Source organism: Cololabis saira, chromosome 4 (genome assembly GCF_033807715.1).
Source record: "Cololabis saira isolate AMF1-May2022 chromosome 4, fColSai1.1, whole genome shotgun sequence".
NCBI classification, from domain to species: Eukaryota; Metazoa; Chordata; class Actinopteri; order Beloniformes; family Belonidae; genus Cololabis; species Cololabis saira.
This window is the reverse complement of record NC_084590.1, coordinates 47,474,485-47,496,312: the sequence shown is the minus strand read 5'-3', so window position 1 is coordinate 47,496,312 and position 21,828 is coordinate 47,474,485. Positions and strand designations below refer to the sequence as shown.

General features: G+C 40.9%; 3 protein-coding genes across 3 annotated transcripts in view; all 3 read right to left on the bottom strand.

The window, feature by feature from the left end:
• LOC133442055 (zinc finger protein 664-like) overlaps positions 1 to 21,828 on the bottom strand; it is a 214,491-nt gene that overhangs the window by 63,172 nt on the left and 129,491 nt on the right. The window lies entirely within an intron of this gene.
• LOC133442178 (olfactory receptor 56B34-like) lies at positions 5,252 to 6,205 on the bottom strand. The gene has a single exon (XM_061720129.1). The coding sequence runs from the start codon at positions 6,203 to 6,205 to the stop codon at positions 5,252 to 5,254; it is 954 nt and encodes a 317-aa protein (XP_061576113.1).
• On the bottom strand, positions 20,735 to 21,667 carry LOC133442177 (olfactory receptor 52D1-like). Its single transcript, XM_061720128.1, has one exon. The coding sequence runs from the start codon at positions 21,665 to 21,667 to the stop codon at positions 20,735 to 20,737; it is 933 nt and encodes a 310-aa protein (XP_061576112.1).

Here is a 21,828-nt window from a genome sequence, read left to right as displayed (position 1 = left end):
ATATATATATATATATATATATATATATATATATATATATATATATATATATATATATGTATATATATAAATTCCTGCGGAAGCTCCGACAGTTCAGAGTGGAACGTCACATTATGATTCTTTTTTACCGTTCATTCATAGAGAGTATTCTCACTTTTTGTTTTATTGCTTGGTTCTTTTCACTGTCGATAGGTAATAAGAACAAACTCAGTAAGATTGTCAACATGTCTAGTAAGATTGTAGGCCAACATAGAGAGAACTTCATTCACGTAACCCTAACCCTGACCCTGAACCACCGCCCTAACCCTAACCCACCCCCGTAACCCGCAATCGCCTAACCCAAACCCTTACCTAACCTTTACCAAACCTTAACCATAACCCTAACCAACCTAACCCATAGTGGATCCGCAATCACCTAACCTAACCCTTAACCCCCAACCCGCAATCGCCTAACCCAAACCCTTACCTAACCCCTACTAAACCTTAACCCTAACCCTTGCCTATCCCTAACCCTAACCCCCTAACCGGCAATTCCCTAACCTGAATCCTTACCTAACCCTTACCAAACCCTAACCAAACCTTAACCCTAACCACCCTAACCCATAGTGGAGCCGCAATCACCTAACCTAACTCCTAACCCCTAACCTTAACCCTAATCACTCTAATCCCTAACCTATCCTTAACCCCCAACCCGCAATCACCTAACCCGAACCCTTACCAAACCCTTTCCAAACCCCATCGGCTCAGATCTGAATCCTGGGGTCAGCTAACAGACTCGACTCCAAATGTTAACACAAGGAAACCAACAGAAGTCCAAGATTTTACGCATAAATCTGCTTCATTAGATTTATGAGGAAAACAACTCTTCAAATTGATTATTTGGGTGAGCTTTCTTACCTGCAGAAAGTCTGTTGCTTGGTTGGAAGCTCGTCAGGAAAACCTGCCTCTCTTCTTAGTCCATCTTATAGCCGTCGTCGCAGCGTCCCGCCGGACGACTGACCGCCAACACAGTCACATCGTAATTGGCCCAAAGCACCGGCAACAAGGCGAGCAGATTCTCCTGAGGTCAATCAGCATATTGGAGGAACGAGTCTGCAACCTTCAGTGTGATCGGAGTTAATGATGGACCCGGTCATTAGTCTGAATCATAATCTCCTGAATCCTGCATAGGCTACATGTCTTGTGGTTATTTGTTTTCGTATCACATTTTCCATATGCAGGCTTGAGTCTTACTTCCTGTGGCGGTAAAACAATCACTAAAACAGTGAGTGATGATGTTTCCTCTGAGCCCGTTCGCTGCCCTCTCTCCTGGAAGCTAATTGGCCTTGAGGCGGTTCGGTTTCCTCAGAGAGAGATGCCGGCATTCATTATCTGCTCCGGTTAATTAGAGTTTTCCGTCAGACTGCTGGACTGATGGGATTACTGTCCACAATAGCTACAACTTTGTGGATTGTAGGACGCAGGAACGTGTTTTGCCACCATCCTGAAGTGTCCAGAACAGGGCTGGGGATCGATTCAAATGTCAAGAATCGATTCGATTCCGATTCTTAAGATTCAGAATTGATTATCAAGATTTGATTCGATTCCAATATTGATTTGGGTTAGTGTTATTAAAACAGTTTTTTCAGCTGTTGCATGAATGATATGACTGTAGTTCTGCAACATATTAATACTAGTATTATATTGAGATTCAACAGCAAGTATTGGCAGCTAATGACGCTGTAAAAAAAAAAAAAAACAAGATGGCGGCGCGCACAGACGCTGTGGCTCGGTGCTCTCACCTTCAGTGCCTTGTTTTACTACACCCTCACGGTGGGGGTGCACGAGGTGAGGCGCACGCTGAGGGGTGTCAACCGGCATAAAGTAACGGGCCCTGACGGCGTCTCCGGACGGGTGCTGAAAGACTGTGCAGACCAGCTTGCGGGGATTTTTACCAAAATCTTGCCTGAAGACCTCCACTGTAGTCCCCCTACCCAAAAAATCCCCCACAACCAGCCTCAACGACTACCGGCCTGTCGCACTTACACCAGTGGTGATGAAGTGCTTCGAAAAACTGGTTATGAGTCACATCACGACCTTCATAACCCCCAGCTTGGACCCATACCAATTTGCCTACAAGGCAAATAGGTTGACAGAGGACGGCGTGAACGCAGCACTACACACAGCGCTGACCCACCTGGAAAAACAGGGGAACTACACCCGCCTTCTCTTTGTGGATTACAGTTCAGCCTTTAATACCATCCTTCCCCACGGTCTCATGGGGAAACTGCTGAACCTTGGACTACCTCACTCCACATGCCTTTGGATTAAAGACTTCCTGTCAAACCGCCCACAGAAGGTCAGGATTGGCCCCCACACCTCCACAGCTCTCACACTCAGCACTGGGTCCCCTCAAGGCTGCCTGCTGAGTCCTCTGCTTTTCACCCTCTACACTTCAGACTGCAACCCCATCCACACCAGCAACACCTTCATTAAGTATGTGGATGACACCACAGTGGTAGGTTGCATCACTGGAGGTGACGAATCCGCATACCGCGATGAGGTGCAACAGCTGAATGTGTGGTGTAAAGAAAATAACTTGCTCCTGAACACATCCAAAACAAAGGAGCTAATCATAGACTTTAGGCGAAACAAAACAGACATTCAGCCCATTCACATTGGTGAGACCTGTGTGGAAAGGGTCAGTGACTTCCGCTTCCTCGGGGTCCACATAGAGGACAAACTGACCTGGAACAAGAACACCACACAGGTGGTAAAAAGAGACTCCACTTCCTGAGAAGAAGGAAGAACAACATCAGCCAGAGACTGCTCGTGTCTTTTTACCGCTCCACCATGGAGAGCATCCTCACCTACTGTCTCTGCACATGGTTTAGCTGCAGAGTGGCAAACAGGAAAGAGCTCCAGAGGGTCACCAGAATGGCTGAGAAGGTCATAGGGTGCCCTCTACCCACACTTGTGGACCTTCGAGGCTCTTTCTGCCTCAGGAGAGACAACACCATCAGAAGGATCATCCCACCCAGGCCACTCCCTGTTTGAGCCACTGCTGTCAGGAAGACGCTACAGGGCCATCAAATCCAGGACTAACAGACTGAAAAACAGTTTTTTCCCAACCGCTGTCAGAGCCATAAATGCCCCAAACATTCTGTAAGTCTGTATATTGTTTTTATATTGATGTTTTTATATTGTTTTATATATTTATTGTTAATATTGCACTTTGTTTTTTGTTGTACTGAAGGCCGGCACCCTACCTTTCGTTGCACTTGTTACAATGACAATAAGGGAATCTTGAATCTTGAATCTTGTAAGGACCAATTAGCTCCAAGAATGCTGATATACTGTAACTGCTTTCAGAAACATTGTGGGACAGAATTACCAAACAGATCCAGGGCAGCAAACTTTTTTTTCCATTTTCGGTCTATTTCAGTTTTAAATTTTTGAGAACTTGGTTTTTAGCATTTTATGCAAATTTAACCCCAAGACAGTCTATAAGGTAATGAAATATAGACAATTTATACAATTATAACTGAAAACTTTAATGTTTTCACACCTTTAAACATATCTAAATGAAAAAACATGGCGTCAACAATTGTGGTGTCCAACAAAATATTCCTTGTTTGGGCATAAACAAATAAAGACCAAAAGTTGTAATTTAATGATGAAAAAAAAAAAATTGATCTTTAGGAATTCATATGAGAATCGATTTAGAATCGGAAAATCGATTTTTTCAAAACAGGCCTAGTCCAGAACACCCCCTCAAGGTCAACTTCTGTTGTAATAGAGGCTATATAAATAAAATTGAATTGAATTGAATCTACAAACAAAATCTCCAATAATCATAATAATCATTATATTGCAAAGGCTACAGATGAACCCAAACCTCGCTAACACCATGCTAACATTCATGACAGGAAGAACAATAACACCTGAACTGTTGTTCCACCCCAGTCGCTCGTTACACCCATAGACATATATAGGTATCCGCCCAATCGAGCGCTGAGCCGTACGTCAACGTCGCCGCCATATTGGATGTGGCAAAACTGCGCTGTAAACTAATACAAGTAAATGGACTTATTTTCATAAAGCACCTTTCTACAAAGAAATGTACGTTTTACGTCTCCCAACATTTATTCATTCACACACGCACTAATATACTTGGAAACAGTTAGACACCAAATATAATATATTTAATTTTCTCAGATGGCAAAAATAAGAACTTTATTGATCCCACATAGGAGTAATTCATGTTATATCAGCTATAGAGAACAAGGTTGTGCCGAAAAACAATATATATCCCCCCTCACAAAAATAAGAAAAATAGAGAAACATATTTTCTCATCAACAAAGCATATTTTACATAAAAATATTTTAAATTTTTCAAGTAGCAAAATAACATATTGAACCATTTTTCCGATTTTTTCAGTTATTATATACTGTAGAGATATTGAAAGATATTGTCTGAAAAACGGTTCAAACATGTTATTTTGTTATTTGAAAAATTTTAAATTTGTTTTGTTGATGAGAAAATATTTTTCTCTATTCCTGTTCCGGTTCCTGTGGATTTGGACCAGTTAATAGAATAGTCAGACACAGATGAAAATCCATCTATGAGTGCAATTGTCTGTGATAGTGAGGTTTGTGAGTTCTGGAGGAAGAGTAGTACGTCATCCGCATAAAGACTTATTTTGTGATCTAATGTTTTGCATTGTATGCCTTTAATATTTTGGTTTTCCCTAATAGCAGCTGCTAAGGGCTCAATAAATATTGCAAATAGTGAGGGATAAAGAGGACAACCCTGTCTGGTACCTCTTTGCAAGTTAAAGCTTGTTGAAATTTGATCGTTTGTCCTTACACATGCCTTGTTAGAGCTATATAATATCTTTATCCAGTCGATAAAAGAGTTATGTTATGCCAGTTGGTTTTTTGAATGAACTTTTGAATGGTTTGACATAGAGAGTCGTGGGTGGTGTCATCGGACATGGTTTTGACTCCTTGACCATAATTGGTGCAAATTAGCCCTGCCCATTAACCTGATAGTTCTGATTTGATATCTGATAGTTCCTACTTTCAGCCATAACTTTTGAATGGTTTGATATAGAAAGTCGTGACTGGTTTCATCCGCTAAATGTCCAGGCCTGAAGAATCTACATCAAGTCATACAAGCTTCCACTGCAGCCTGAACGTGCACAAGGGTGGAGGACGTTCATCACTGCTTGCAGCTTTAATTCTCATTGCTCTTTTCTGCAGTATGCAGTTAATTAACGGTCTGGACGAGGCTGCGTGACGGCAGCATCTTCAGGATGTTTTGTCGTATCTCAGTGGTTCTGAGGCCGTAGATGATGGGGTTGAAGCAGCTCGGGACGGACAGGTAGACGATGCTGACGACGACCCGTCCGGCTGCCGGGAGGCCGTCTCTGACCCGGTACGACAGGAAGGCCGTGAGGACGAAGGTCAGGCTGACGAGCATCACGATGATGTGAGTGACGCAGGTGTGAAGAGCTTTGGAGGCGGATTTCCCCGAACGCAGCACGGAGCGGAATATGAGGACGTACGAGGCCGTGATGAGGAGGAAGTCCAGCACGGGGACGAGGAACACCGACACCAGGCCGACCAGGCTGTTGACGTCCGTGCTGCCGCAGGCCAGCTCCACCAGCGCCATGTGCTCGCAGAAGCAGTGGTTGATCTCCCTCCTGGAGCAGAAGGACAGCGACCCGGCCAGGACCACCACCGCCAGGACCACCACCACGTTCCTGAGCAGCAGGGGGATCACAAACCGGAGGAATCCGGGTAAAGACATGCGCTCGTGGTAGCAGAGCGGCGTGCAGATGGCGAAGTATCGGTCCAGAGCCATGCAGAGCAGCAGGGTGGACTGACAGCTGCCCAGGAAGTGGAGGAGATACATCTGGACCAGGCAGCCAATCAGAGAGATGCCCTTCAGGTCCAGCCAGACGCCCAGCAGGACGTTGGGGATGAAGATGAGCGGGAGGCTCAGGTCCACGCCGGCCATGCAGGCGATGAGGAGGCACATGGGCGAGTGGAGGCTCCTCCGGGAGACGACGACGTACAGCAGCAGGGAGTTGGCCGCTAGCGACACCACGAGGAGGACGAGGAAGGGGACGGAGAGGACGGGCCTCAGCCCGCCCAGCTCGTCCAGCCCGCCCAGGATGAAGTATCTGTGGGAGGAGACGTTGTCCTTCAGCAGCTCCATCCTCACGTCTCTCAAACCGTCCCTGTGCAGTGGTTTACGACGAGCCTGGAACAGAAATATCTACATTTACCTGTTTTTTATGGCTATAAACAGTTCTCAAAATGTTTAAATGAGTTATGACTGTCTTTAAGAACAGGGGGCTTCAACCCCTAGGGGGGCCGCGCAGGTACTGCAGGTTGTCCTCCAACTTAAAAAGAAATAAAGGCCATTTTGAGCAAAATAATTTGTGAGAGTTCAAAAAATAATAATAATAATAATAATAATATATAGGCTATATATATATATATACAGGGCTGCACATAATTATTTTGGTCTGGTGCTCAGAGGAGCCCCTGGATATGTGACTTGGGCCTCCAAAAACGCGGTGACCCGTCTCGCCGGATCGATAAAAGAGGGATGCAGGAATAAGTTATAGGCAAAACGATATTTATTCACTTATAAAGATGAATGGCTCAATATGGTCCTTTACAAAGTTAATTTATTTCAATAATTCAACTAGAAAATGGTGTAAAAGTTAATTTATTTCAATAATTCAACTAGAATATGGTGTAAAAGTTAATTTATTTCAATAATTCAACTAGAATATGGTGTAAAAGTTAATCTATTTCAATAATTCAACTTAAAAGGTGAAACTAATATATTACCTAGTCTTATTACATGCAAAGCAAGATATGTTAAACCTTTATTTGTTATAATTTTGATGATGGAATTGTTTATTGATTTCATAAAATATTCTCTAATTTATTTTTTATTTGGGGTTTTCATAAACTGTGAGCCATAATTAGAGAGCAGCAGCTGGCGCAGGTAACTGCTGCACGCAGTGACGGACACTGGCTGATTTATGGTTCCGCGTTGCACCAACGCAGAGCTTACGGAGTAGGATACGCTAGGTTTGTTCAGTAAAACTGATCCTTACCTCTCTCCCTGCGCAACCCACCGCAGCAACGGACGCGCTGTGATTGGCCAGCCCAGTACCAACTTTGAGTGGCAGTTCTGGGGAAAAGCTCTCCCAATAGATGTTTTAATATTAGTATTCTGGTCTGGCCACAACCAATAATATGAGCCCCAGCTGTTGGTACGCAAAAGCGTTTCGCAGCACAAGATTGGCAGCGCACTGTGGATTTTGACGGCGCATGCGCTCTGGCGGCCCACTTATGTGCAGCCCTGTATATATATATATATATATATATATATATATATATATATATATATATATATATATATATATACATATATATATATATATATATATATATATATATATATATATATATATATATATATATACATCAGTTTGTGTGTGTGTGTGTGTGTGTGTGTGTGTGTGTGTGTGTGTGTGTGTGTGTGTGTGTGTGTGTGTAGATAAGGTGATGAAAGTAGATACATAAATTGACAATATTAATTCGAGAGTAAATAAGTTAAACAAATAAATAATTATCATATAGAGTGGTGTACATGATATAATATAGAATAATAATATAGTAATATCCTAATATAACATAATTTTTATAAAATATTATAAAATATTATAACATATAACCAAATTATATCACCATACTATTATATATAACGATATAATAATACTATAGTTTAACATCCAATGAGATTTCATAACTTCATATAATAATAAACCATGAAACAATGAAGAATGCCAAGAATAATTATTAGAATTAAAGTTAGTAATTTATGTATTGCAATGAGGGGTGAGGTCAGACCGGGGCGTCAGGGAAGCGAGCAGGAGCCCCCACCAGACTCCAGTTGCCCGACCGGGAGCCCCAGCAAGAGGCAGGTAGGACGGCAGGGAAAGGAAAGCTCCCCTCTCTTTTTCATTTTAAGTATTTTTAAAATTTTATATATATATACATTTTTTTTTATTTATTCATTTTTTTCCCCTTATTCCCCTTCCCCTGCTACCCCTCCTGATTAATTTTGTTAGTTCTGTTAGATGTCATTTAGAGTCAGGGGGGATTGCATCTTGGACCGCAACCCGACCCAGAGGAGGCCGCCGGCCCGTTGTGGATCGACCTCCTGTGCTTCTCCTACTCTGGGCAACTCCCAGACCCAGAGGAGGGGGTCTGCCCGCTGAGGAGAAGCTTTCCAATTTTTCATTATTCATTTATTTTATTTAATTATTTATTTATTTAATTGTTCCCTCCCCCCCTTTTTCGAGAGTGAGAGAGATGGGGTTCTCCCATACCTGCCCCCTACCGCCAGCCAGGGCCCCGTCATGGCCCCACAGAGCCAGGCCTGGAGCCCCCGCCCACCTCTACCTTCAGCCAGTCAAGCCCGGCCCCGCCCCCCCGCCTTTACTTAGAAAAAAGATGAAATGTCGAGAAAAAGATCGAAATGTCGAGGAAAAAGTCGAAATGTTGAGAAAAAAGTAAACATTTCTTGAATAAAGTTGAAATGTTGCGAAAAAAGGTGAAATTTCTACTTTTTTCTTGAAATTTTATTTCAACATTATTCTCGACATTTCGACTTTAATCTCGATATTTCGACTTTTTTCTCGAAGTGCACAATAAAAAAAAATCTTCCCCTCTCAAATATTTTTCTCTTGCATGGCCCTAATACTCTTCCCTGTTACGAAGAATGAAAAATAAAAATAGCGTTTAAAAAGAAAAGAGAAGAAAAAATGAGGAGAGATAACAGAAAATGCAGAAACGTAGTTTCTCCAATCTGGAGAAAAGTGGGTGGAAGATCGGCAGGTGAACCGGCAGCTGAGGAGAAGTTAAAAAAAACTTCAACATGATGGTTGGAATGAGGCCAAATAACAGGTTTTTTCTCTCCAATATATTGTTATAATCATTTGTTTCAGATGTACTGTAATTATTTTCTGTATAAAAATTGAATTTGGTGTTCAAAAAGTATTTTATCAAACTTGAGTCTTGAAAAAGAGGGAGTCGTCTTATAATCAGGGTAGTCTTATATTCGGGCCGATACGGTATTTACACATTTGATAGTAACGTCATCCACATCTTACACGACTAGATTCCTGTCAAACTTCAGAGCATCATCCTAGTCGTACCTTAATAGTCTAGAAGGAACATGTGCAGTGAAGTGGGAGGAAATGATGTAAAAGGGAACAGGAAGTGAGCCCAGGCTGCAGGGGCGTGTCCACAGAACTGGATGAACTACCTGTGAAAATGAAAAATATTGTGTATTGATCATTAGCTAACATGTTTTCAGAAGCAATAACTTTCCATGGTAGAATTTCATGTTCATAACTAGGCCTGTGTTGAAAAAAATCGATTTTCCGATTCCTAAAAATCGATTCTTATCATATCATATCATCAATCATATCTTATCATTACATTACAACTTTTGGTATTTTTTTGTTTACGCCCAAAAAAATTTTTTTTCGTTGGACACCAGAATAACTAGTGCCATGTTTTTGCCTTTAAATATGTTTAAAGGTCATAAAACCAAATTCTCAAAAATTAAAAACCCGAAATAGACCAGAAAATAGAAAAAATTAAAACAGAATGTGGGAAAAAATAAAAGTGATTCCCTGCGTCTCTGTTTCCTCCCTGGATCTGTTTGATAATTCTGCCCCACGATGTTTCTGAAAGCAGTTCTATGAGCATTCTGGGAGCTGATTGGTCCTTACAGCATCATTAGCTGCAATACTTGCTGTTGAATTTCAATATAATACTAGTATTAATATGCTGCAGAACTACAGTCATATAATTCATGCCACAGCTCAAAAAACCTGTTTTAATAACAGTAACCCAAATCAATATTGGAATCAAATTGAATTGAATCAAATCTTGATATTTGATTCTGAATCTTAAGAATCAAAATCGAATCGATTCTTGACATTTGAATCGATCCCCTCTTTGAACCCACAATCTTACTGTGGTGGAGGGTTTGTGTTGCCCGAATGATCCTAGGAACTATGTTGTCGGGGTCATTACGCCCCTGGTAGGGTCTCCATGGCAACCAGGTCCTGGGTGACGGGCCAGACTAAGAGTGGTTCACCTGCCTACCTACAATCAAGGGACAGTATATAATCATAATTTTTATGAACAGAATTTCTAGGCGTAGCCGGGGGCGGGAAGGGGTCCAGTTTGGGAACCACAGGATTTCTTCTCAAATTTTTGCAGATGATGTTGTCCTGTAGGCTTCATCATTCTGGGCAACTCTGCTAAGATTGCTGCCCCCGCGACTCGGTTCCAGATAAACGGAAGAAAAATGGATGGATGCAACTACAGACCATCAGAGAAGAAGAGTATTTATATTCGGCGTCTATCAGAAGATTCTGTATCTAAATTCAAAGAATCAATTGTATCATAATTTTTTCCTTGCTGTCGTCGGTGCAACAGAAGGCAGCATCTTGTTAATAGAACTACAGGTTCAACACATACTTGATTGGACAGTATTACCCCTCTGAAAAACACAGTAATTAGTCATGGGAGGTTGCTCTCTGACAACTAAGGGGGTTAAATCCGACCTCAAGGAAGCTAGGAAAAAAAGTTGTTCCAGTAATATAGAAGAATCTCCCCCTCTAGCCTAGTCCTAGTCCTAGCTCTGTTGAGATGTGTATTCCTTTAACTCTCAGCGTTGATGACTTCAGAAACTTCTTCAAAAACTTCAATAAAATTATTTTTATAAGGGAGAAAATCTGCGAAATTCTTTCCACTATTTGTACCAATGTTTCAAGTTTAGCAGCCTCAGAAGGAGAACCTGATTTGTGCTTCAACTGTTTCTGTCCAGTTGAGCTGTCTGAGCTAAACTGGTTTAAGTCAGTTTAACGAGAATCCAGACTTAACGGAGTTCTGCAGGGTTCAGTGTTTGGACCCCTACTTTTCTCCTTCTATTTGCTTCCTTTGTGTACACTGCAAAAACACCCCCTCTAGGAATAAGCATAATATTCCACCAATCTAGTCAAAAGTGTCTTATTTTAAGCAAAAATATCTTTATCCATGGGGGTAAGACATGTTTTTACTAGAATTCTTAAATCTAGTTAAAAAAAAAAGCCTAAAATAGTCTTCCAATTTTCTTGAAACCAGTTTTTTTTTCTTATTAGAGATGTTTTTGGAGTGTTATGTTATTAGATGGCGTGTCATTAATGTCCATCTCTGTGCTGATGATACTCAGCTGTACCTGTCAGGGTTTGACCTTTCCTGTTTTATTTTGAAGCCCGTGTCCTTGTGTTAAAATTCTGGTTTGACTTTCCTGTTTCCCATCGGCCCAGATTGTCTGCACCTGTGTCTCGTTATCTCTTCTGTATTCATCGATTTCATGTGACGTCACACAGTACTCGCAGCGCCATCTTTAGGACCGACTTTCAGCATGCCGTCTATCTGTTGTGCCGTGGGATGCGACAATAATAAGTCTAAAAAAACGGGATTGACCTTTTATCAGTGCTTTAAGTGGGCCGTGGGATATTGTGATGTTTAAATGTTCTTTTATTTTCTTCCTTTCACTCGTGTTGAAAGCCGGTTGAAAGCGCTGTAGGAAACAGTCATGATGAGGAACGGCTGATCCAGTTAGTTGAAATGAGAAGTTATCTCTATGATACCTCCTCATTTCACCACAAAAACCACAATAAAGTGGCAGAAATAAATAATATCCTATTATTATTATATAGGTCCCAGAACATCGGACGGGAGGGAGAGAAAAGGTCCTGTAAGTGGGGAAAAAAAACAATTAATAACTGCGTGTGGTGACGCAATCAAACAGCAAACAGCGTGGAATGAGCGGCGTGTTCGTGGTGTTAAATGCAGCAAACATGTCAGCATGTCAGATCATTACTGAGATGTGGGAAAAAAGCAGAGGACACGAGAAATGATCCAGGCTGAGCTGGATTTGGGAAACCGCTTGGTGATGGAGACGTCACGGGACGCACCGCGCAGGAGATCGGGAGCGCAAGATGAACATTTGCATTAATAATATAATAAATCATATTTTATATTTTATGTTTTAATAAAGTTTTATGGTGACATGATGATATGCTTTTACTTTCTAGAGTAGTAACGTTACTGAAAAAGTGAACTGCCTTCTTACTTTTCATTACATAAACGTATCCTGTGCAGGCAATTCAATGCTTATGCTATTCATCACCAGACTGTCACTTACCTTTCCTGTTACCACCAACATTTTTTTGGCCTCCACATGATGAAGTTTGGCATCTTTAACCCATCCTGATGTGAAGTAGCGGTAAGCTTTGGTACTTTAAAAGCTTTGAGAGCTTTGCCGGTGTATGGAGAAGGATTGTGGACCAGGTAGATATATATGTCCGCAAACGACAAATCTGGCAGGTTTTTGGCAGACTGGAGTGGAGTCAGTAATTGATTAGATATTAAATACGGATCGAAACCTAAAGTGTCAATTTTCTGTAGATACCATTGCTGTTCTTCGGGAGTTAAGTGAGTTATTAGGTGAGACGTCATATTGGCTGCGCGACGGAAAGGTCCTCGGTCGGTCCTCAAGATGGCACTCACAACAAAAAATGTCACGTGACTGAAACCCATGAATATCTGGTCTTGTCTTTCCTTTGCTCCCTGCTGGTCCGTACTGTTTCCTGCCTCCGTGTTTCACCTTTAGAAGAGTTGCCCATCTTAATTTTCCTATTTCACCATAGATCACACTTTGGGAAGCCTTCTTTATATTTTAGCGTTATTTCCGCGTAGATAAGAGTGAGTTTGATGCTCCTTAACAAGTTTGGTCCGCGGATCAACATCAACCCAGCTCCCCCAACCCCTTGCTCCCGGTGGCTGATTTATGGTTCCGCGTCACACCAACGCAGAACCGACGGCGTAGGGTACGCGGCGATGCACACCGCACCGCGACCCTACGCCGTCGGCTACGCCGTCGATTTAACGCGGAACCATAATTCAGGCGAAGCTGCAGTCTCTGCGCTGATCCTGACACACCGGGTCGGAGCGGATTTGGTCATGATGTTTAACCTTTGTTTTGTGATTAATAAGCACGGGTTTTAATTAAATGTAATTTACGAAGGATGATTTCACGTTCAATAACACGTGATTTATTTATTATCACAAATAAAAAAATGAATGTGCCTCCTGTTGAAACCTTTTGCTGTATAATACTCGATTTAACATTCAAATAAAATATTTCTCCTTTTGCATGTGGAGAATCCTCACCACGAATTGAGCCATCCCCATCCCAGTCCTCAAATCAGGCACCAACAAGCATCCCTGCAGAGCCTCAAAAGCGGCCAGTTTATGAGGACATTGACAGAGCCATCGGTGCGTAATGCTGGGCAGATTAGCACCTTCCTTTCGAACGTATTAAATACAGACGCAATCACAATCCCCGCAATTACTTTCAGGCTTGGTAAATCTCATTGCGTGTGGTAAATGAACCTATTTGCATTTCCCCTCCCAGTATTTAGCGCTTTCTGGCGGGTACGCCCCATATTGATTATTCATCAGGGCAAAAGTACTTAATGAACAGCGTGTGTTATTTTGCTCATTTGAGAGGCGCAGTCCTCTTTGCACGCTGTTAGTAGATCAGCTCGCACATTGGTTTGCGGGTGATGTCAAGTTTGCACACGTTTTTACGCACGCAAACCTTTAGTAAATCAGGCCCTTAGTGTTTATTAAACCTCTAGTTCAGCGGTCTGCAACCCAAAATGTTGAAAGAGCCGTATTGGACCAAAAACACAAAAAACAAATATGTCTGGAGCTGCAAAAAATGAAGTCTTGTATCAGCCTTAGAATGAAGACAACACATGCTGCATGTTTCTATATGAGTTAGAACTGGGGGGAGATTTTTTTTTTCATTATGCACTTCGAGAAAAAAGTCGAAACATGGCACTAGTTATTCTCGTGTCCAACAAAACATTCCTTTTTTGCGCATAAAAAAAAAAAAAATACAAAAACAAAAAAAAATGTATCTTTAGACATACAAATGGGGGTGCCTGCAGGTCTGTTGGAGTCCCCGTACAGCGAATAGCAGCATCTCTAGGATGAAACTGTCTGCTCTAGTCGGTTCTGACGCGCGTCAGACTGTAAACCTTCTCTTTAAGCTGCTCTGAAGCTCAGACTTCCCCCCAACAGACCTCAATTTCTCATCAGAACTACCAGATTTATATATAGATTCATAGTAATTTCTATGTATATAATTTGAGGTAAATATATGAGCCAGTATATACAGCATATCTACTCTTATATAGTTATTCAAGTACATTGTTTTATAATTGCTGTCTATTGTTCTTTATTATATTGTAGTATTATAGTAAAGTAATGATAATGTAATACTATACATTATAATTACTTCTATTATTACATATATACATAGTAGCACAACTGAATGATGGGCGTTTGTTTTTTTTTTCTTTTGTTTGCCTTGATTTGTTTGATTTTGACTATATTTATATATACACATAATTGAGTATTATATCACTGTATAGAACAGTTATTAAAGTAGGTATGTGTGTTTTATAAGTAAGCTTATTGAAACCCTTGTTATATGTAAGAATGTATGTGAGAGTCAGGGGTAGGACTGGATACGTGTTTACTTCAATCCTACTTCGTTTGGAACATGTGTATTCTGTTTTTTTACTTTTTTGTACTCTTTTTTTTTATCATGCACGTTCGAAATAAAATCTTCAAATCAAATCAAATCAAAACCAACATGGTTCTCTCTCTAAAGATGCAGACGAGGAGTTCGGGGAGTTGCTGCAGCTTCTCTTTGACACGAAGGACTTTAGCGGCTGCAGTTTCTGAACAACAACTAAAGACGCAGAAACTGGACAGCAGCGCCGACATCCAGCCGTGAAGCTGCAGACAAACCTGACAAAGAGCTGCACGAGATCCACTTTCCTCACCGTTTCACGTCAACAAAGACAAAAAAACACACGGAAACATTCAGTTAGGGCAGGAACGTGGACCGGCCTGCTCCCGCATCAGCTTCCTCGGGGTCAGAGGTCACCGTGATAAAATAGAAACAACATAAACGATGATGGAAACAGAAATAGAACACTTTGAAAAATAGTTGCAAGGCCCTTCACCCTAATTGCTCCCCGGGAGCCGGAATAAAGGCACTGCTCTTTTTCAGTGTGTTTCAATGAAAACTGACGAATAAAGTGGTTACTATTATTATTATTATTATTATTATTATTATTATTATTATTATTATTATTATTATTATTATTATTATTATTATTATAAAAGTGAGTTACGTCTCTGGAAAATAAAGTTGCTTTTGTCAATGAAAATTATGACTAAATATCAACGAACCTTCATCTCCTGAGGAAAATGAGACGAAAATGCTGGTCATGTCACAATAACGATAATTAAATATATAATGCAATATTGTAGAGGAATAAAAACGAGAATAAAATGTAGATTACAGAATAAAAACTAAAATGTGTCTTCATTTTCTAGACTAGAACTAAAAAAATAATAATAATATTTTAAATATTATTATATATAAATAGATATAAATAAATAATTTAAAAAATGATAGCTTAACCCAAAGAATAGACTAAAACTAAAATTAAAAAATTTAAAAAATAATTATATAAATATTATATATAAATAAATATAAATAAATAATAAATAAAAACTAAAAACGAAATTGATAGCTTGACCCAAATACTAGACTAAAACTAAAATTAAAAAAATAATAATAATATAAATATTATATATAAATAAATATAAATAAATAATAAAAAAAAAATAATTGATAGCTGGACCCAAAGACTAGATTAAAACTAAAATAAAAAACAACAATAATAATATAAATATTATTATATATAAATAAATAGATAAATAAAAAATAAATTGGTAGCTGTACCCAAAGACTAGATTAAAACTAAAATAAAAAACAATAATAATAATATAAATATTATTATATATAAATAACTATAAATAATAAATAAAAACTAAATTGATAGCTGTACCCAAAGACTAGACTAGAACTAGAAGTGAAACAGGCTGACAGAAACAACACTAGAACCCAGACAGGTGAGGGGGGGTTGGACCCACGGAGCAGGTTTTACCTGTCGTTGCTCTGCAGACCTTCCTGAATGAAGTCCCCCCCACCTGTCCACCCACCGCGCTCAGCCCGGCTTTATATCCTCCCCCCCCCCACATTGGTCCTCCATCCCACCCTTTGGTCCTCCATCCCACCCCCCATTAGTCCTCCATCCCCCCATTGGTCCGACGCTCCTTCCCATGGGACCTCTGGCTAAATATGCACTGATTTGTTTCTGTAGATGAATTTGTGAACTTCCAGACATTAAAAGTTTAGTTTAGTTTATTGGTCCTTTCAATTTCCACAACACAAATAACCCAAAGTACAGGTGTAAATCATCAGTGTTATACGAAAAATATATACATTTTTGGTATATATATATATATATATATATATATATATATATATGTGGGTATTCTGTTTTTTACTTTTTTGTACTCTTTTTTTTTATCATGCATGTTCGAAATCAAATCTTCAAATCAAATCAAAATTCTCCTGCCGACTAAAACTCCCAGATCTCTGGATCCAGATTCCCCGTCATTTTTAGAAAATCAAACTAAATGAAACAAACCAGGTTTTTATGTTTGTTTTAAACAGGTTAAATAACACTAAACCAGGAAGAAGAAAAAAACAAAATAACAGTGGACTTGTTGAAATGTTAAACTACTTTATGTTCAGTTTTCTTTTTCCACTGCAGCAGAACTGAACTGCTTCACTATCACTTAAGGCCTTGACACACCAACCCGACCTCCCCCGCTCTCTGCCGACAGCTGTGTCGGCTCGCGTCGGCTGTGTCGGGCTGTGTCGGGCTCTGTCGTGCTCTGTCGTGCTCACTAGACACACCGCAAATACGACACCCGACGGCGAACAAGCACGTACGTTCTGCGCATGCGTGAGAGGTAATTCCCCTCCATACCAGCAGGCAGCGGTGGTCTGTATTCAGGGGCTCAAGGAGGGGGACAGCGCTTTTTATTTCAAAGCTTTATTGAGAAAACACAAGTGCAGACAAACAAAACTCTGACCAGAACAGATCTGATCAAAACAGACAAACAAAACTCTGTGTAGAATTACCGCTGGCTGAAATAAATCATTTAGGAAGATACATTTTGGTTTAATAGATGAAATCTAACAGTTGTAGCTACGCCTGTTAAGTAATTTGCTCTGAAAATTTCTGGATTTTCTGCCTGCCGGCTCCAGAGTTGGTTTATGGTTCCACGTTAAATCGATGCAGAGCCTACGGCGTAGGGTACGGCGTACGGCGCGCGTCGCCGCGTAACCTACGCCGTAGGTTCTGCGTTGGTGTAACGCAGAACCATAAATCGGCCTTTATTCTGGCGCGGTTTGAAAAAGACAAGCGAGTGATTATGTACATTCACTGAGTGAATATTATGAAAGTAAGATATTTATTTCTCGCTAGAAATGTTTTTTTTTTAAAATTCAGTCCGCAAATGACGACGAAAAGCATTCTGGGAAATTCTGGGAACACAGCCAATCACAGAGTGAGTTGTTTGACCGACGGCAGACGCCGATTCAACATGTCGAATCGGCTGAAAAGCTGCCGACGAGAGGCCGCCCTGTGGCGACGTGCTGGACACACCGGGGAAACTAGCCCGACAGACGGGCACCGACGCTCACCGACGGCCCGACGGCCGATTTTCGGCTTGGTGTGTCAGCCCCTTTAGGACCAATAAGCCATTATTGTTGGATGGTGACATTTTACCAAAATATTATTTTCCACCTTTCTTTTTTCCCCTTGTACCACGCTGGCACCTAACCGTGCCTCCTATGTACCGTTACACCCCGTATGTTTCAGTCAAAATCAATCAGTCACCCAATTCTTACAGGTTAGTTGTTGGTTTTTATCTTTTCTTGTGTCAAAACTCTACGGTAAAATAAATAAACATCTAGAGATTTAAACGTTCTCCGTAGAATTAAGACAGATTAATTTACACCTCAACCAGCTCCAGAAGATACGGAAGAGTATTAGGGCAGGAGAAAAATAAAAATAATATTTTAGAGGAGGAAGATTTTTTTTTCATTATGCACTTTGAGAAAAAAGTCGAAATGTTGAGAAAAAAGTTGAAATGTCGAGATTAATGTTTAAGTACAATTTCGAGAAAAAAGTTAAAATGTTGAGAAAAAAAGCGAAATTTTGACTTTATTCTTAAAATTGTAGTTCAACATTAATCTCGACATTTCGACTTTTTTGTTGACATTTCAACTTTTTTCTCGAAGTGCACAATAAAAAAAAAGATCTTCACCTCTCAAATATTTTTATCCCGCATGGAACTAATACTCTGCCGTAAAAAAATGGAGGGAATTTGCTTGGAAAAATTTAATTCATTTTTTATTACTCCAAAAATTAAAAAAATAGACAACTGGGTGAGCAACAATATTGCTGGAGACAGTGTGGGACATCGAGGGCCAACCACTCACATTTTCTGGTCGTGTAAGAAAATACAAGCATTTTGGGATGGGATTCCTAAAGATCCCTGAGTTATTTACTCAGGACTGATACCAGAGGATAGAATAAATAAAGAGGACATATACTCTTTTAAAAAGAAAGCCATTACTAGAAATTGGTTGGACATTGTAGAAGAAATACGATCAATGGAACAAATGACCTACAGCCTACGATTGAAAACAGAGATGTGCTTAGGAAGATGGACAACATGGCATTATTATATAAGACAGTAGTGCCCCCCCCCCCCCCCCCCTTGTTTTCTTGTATTGTTGTATACCTGCTTTTGCTGTTGTTTTTCTAAGGTAAGGTAAGGTAACTTTATTGATACCGGAAGGTAGATTTGTTTGCAGGTAAAAAGTAGAAACTTACAACTCCATACAGTCCAGCGACAGTGACACAAGACAAACAGGACAATAACAAAACGAAACATTGACAGACAAACTAAACAAATGCTCCAGATTGAATAAGTAATACAATAGATAAATAAATAATTAGACCTGCATGGAGGATGGGAAATCATGTCCTATTTAGGGCATAATTGTTGAGGGGACAAAACTACATTTATACCTTTTAGTTTTACACAAAGGCATTTTAAACCTCCGGCCAGAAGGAGATACTGGAACTCAAAACCAAAATTCAGGAGCAAATTAATGGAACGTTGTGTTTCTGTAAAAGGTATCAGTTTATGGAACAATCTGGATACAGAAACCAAAGAATGCAAATCAAACATTACATTTAAAAGAATAATAAAAGCCAGTTTGATGAAGAAATATCATGATAATTGTTAAGTTACGTGGGTTTTCCTTTTTTTCTCTCTCTCTTTTTAGCACCATTGTCATATTTTTTAATACGACTATCTGTGTTTGACGACAGCTATTTTGTGATATTTTATAACTTTGTTGTATTTTTGGTTTAGTTTTTTTGTTTGTTTGTTTTAAATTACGTTTATTGGAAAGTGCTTTTTTTAAATTGCGTAATTTGTAATTTTTATTTTTATTATTACATTATTTGAAATTTGATTTCTTAGGAAAAAGGGACAGATAAAATAAGCTTAGTCTTCTTTCCGTCCCCTTTCATTCGAGGAAAGAGATTTGTTGTAATTATATTGAACTGTTTAGTTTTTCTGTTAATGAAGCAAATAAAGAATAAAAATACAAAAAATAAAAAGGTTGAGTTGTGGCTCCAATTAGCTCACCGGCCCACCTAGCAATCTGATTAAGCCAGTTTTTATTTTTTAGTTGCCAAACCAGGACACTGAGCTAAAGGAGATTATAGATTCAATAAAACATCTATAAAACATGGTGAGCAGCTTTTTATCAACGTGAAAAGACGACAGTTTCAATGGGTTAAGCATTGGAGACGTTGGTTTGCCTTTTTATAGACGGCCTCACAGTTTTCCACAAAAGACAGTTTGTTGTCTATAATAATCAATTTTATTTATATAGCGCTTTTAAAAGATCTCAAAGACGCTTCACAGACACAAAGATAAAACATTGAGAGCAAGAAAATTAAAATAAAAAACTACAGGATAAAAAAGATAAGAGATAAAAGATAAGATAAAGGATAAGAAACAAATCACACATCACACTTTTTGGCCGGGATCTCCATCTCCTTTTGGTTTATTTCTTTGGGGTTAACCTTTCTCCTTGTTTGTTTTCTCCCCAGCAATTTAAAAACAACAAAATAACAAATCAATAAAATCTGATTTCAACCTTTGAAATCTTTGTGTGGCGTCCTTAATATGTTGTGGTCTCATTGTGCCTCATTTCTTTACTTTTATGAGGCCGTAACAGGGGGGTTTAGAAGGTTTTTATTTTATTTCTTGGTCTTTGGTTTTTTTTAAGTGTTTAAACAAGTACATATTAATTGGTAATTCTGATTCGTTTATAACTTACTGGGGTGAATTTAGATTTTCCAATGAACCTAAATAGTTGGTCTTTTGGGATGTGGGAAACCGGAGCAACGGGAGAAAACCCCTGACTGCACCCAGAACCAGAACCAGGCTGTGGCTGTTCTTTCATCATCCAATACTCTTGGTAATAATGGTCCCAGGATGAAGATTCTAGAAGATTCTATTCTGAAAATCGAAAAATAAAGTAAAAAAAAAAAGACAGATTAATTTAACACTGAGATGAGACGAGCCTCTTGCAGATGTTGCGTATCTTGGCCAACTTCAGGCCGTACATGACGGGGTTGAAGAGCGGCTGCACCGTCAGGAAATACACCGACAGGAATATGCGCAGCGCCGCCGGGACGGCGCTCATGTCGAACCGACTCTGCGAGATCTCGAAGCTGCCGGCGAAGGTGAAGTTGAGCACGGAGGCCAAGTGAGGCGTGCAGGTGCTGACGGCCCTCTGCCGGGTCTGCCTGGACCCGGAGAAACACACGGCCAGGATCCTCCCGTAGCTGTAGAGGATCAGCAGCAGGGCGGCGCCGATGGTGCCGAAGGTGGCGGCCAGGCCGTACGCGTTGACGGCAGCGACGTCGTCACCGGAGCACGCCAGCTTCACCACTGAGTGCATGTCGCAGTACACCTTGTCCACTGCAGCGCCGCACCGCCGCAGGCGCGAGGCCATCAGCAGCGCCGGCGCCACCACGGCGCAGGAGTACAGCCAGGCGGAGGCCGCCAGCCTGGCCGTCGTCGTTAGCGTCACACGGGCGCCGTACCTCACCGGGTCACAGACGGCCACGTAGCGGTCGTACGACATGGCGGCGAGGCTCAGGAACTCCACCGCCCCGTAGGAGTGGACCACGAAGACCTGCAGGAAGCAGAGCGGGGCGGAGACGGTGTGGACGTCGGAGAGGAGCTGGACCAGCAGGAGGGGGTACAGGCCGGCGCTGCCGTACAGCTCCGTCACGCAGAGGCCGGCCACCAACACGTACATCGGTTCATGGAGGCTCCGGTTACCGCAGACCACCGCGATGAGGAGAACGTTGGACGCTACAATTAAAACATACAAACACAGCAGGAGGGTGAAGTAAAAAGGCTGAAACGGCCCCGAGTCCAAATACGCCTGGAGGGAGAACGACGGAACCAGGCTGGAGTTTGTCATCGTCTGGCTTTCACCGACGTCGGATTGAGGAGTCGAGACCCGGAGAGGCTCAGGAGGGCAGAACCATCACCGGAGGGACCGGGCCGGACAACGACTGCTGAGCACCGAGCTGTTTCCTCAACAAACCCCCCACCCCGACTGAGCTGGAACCACCTCGCCCC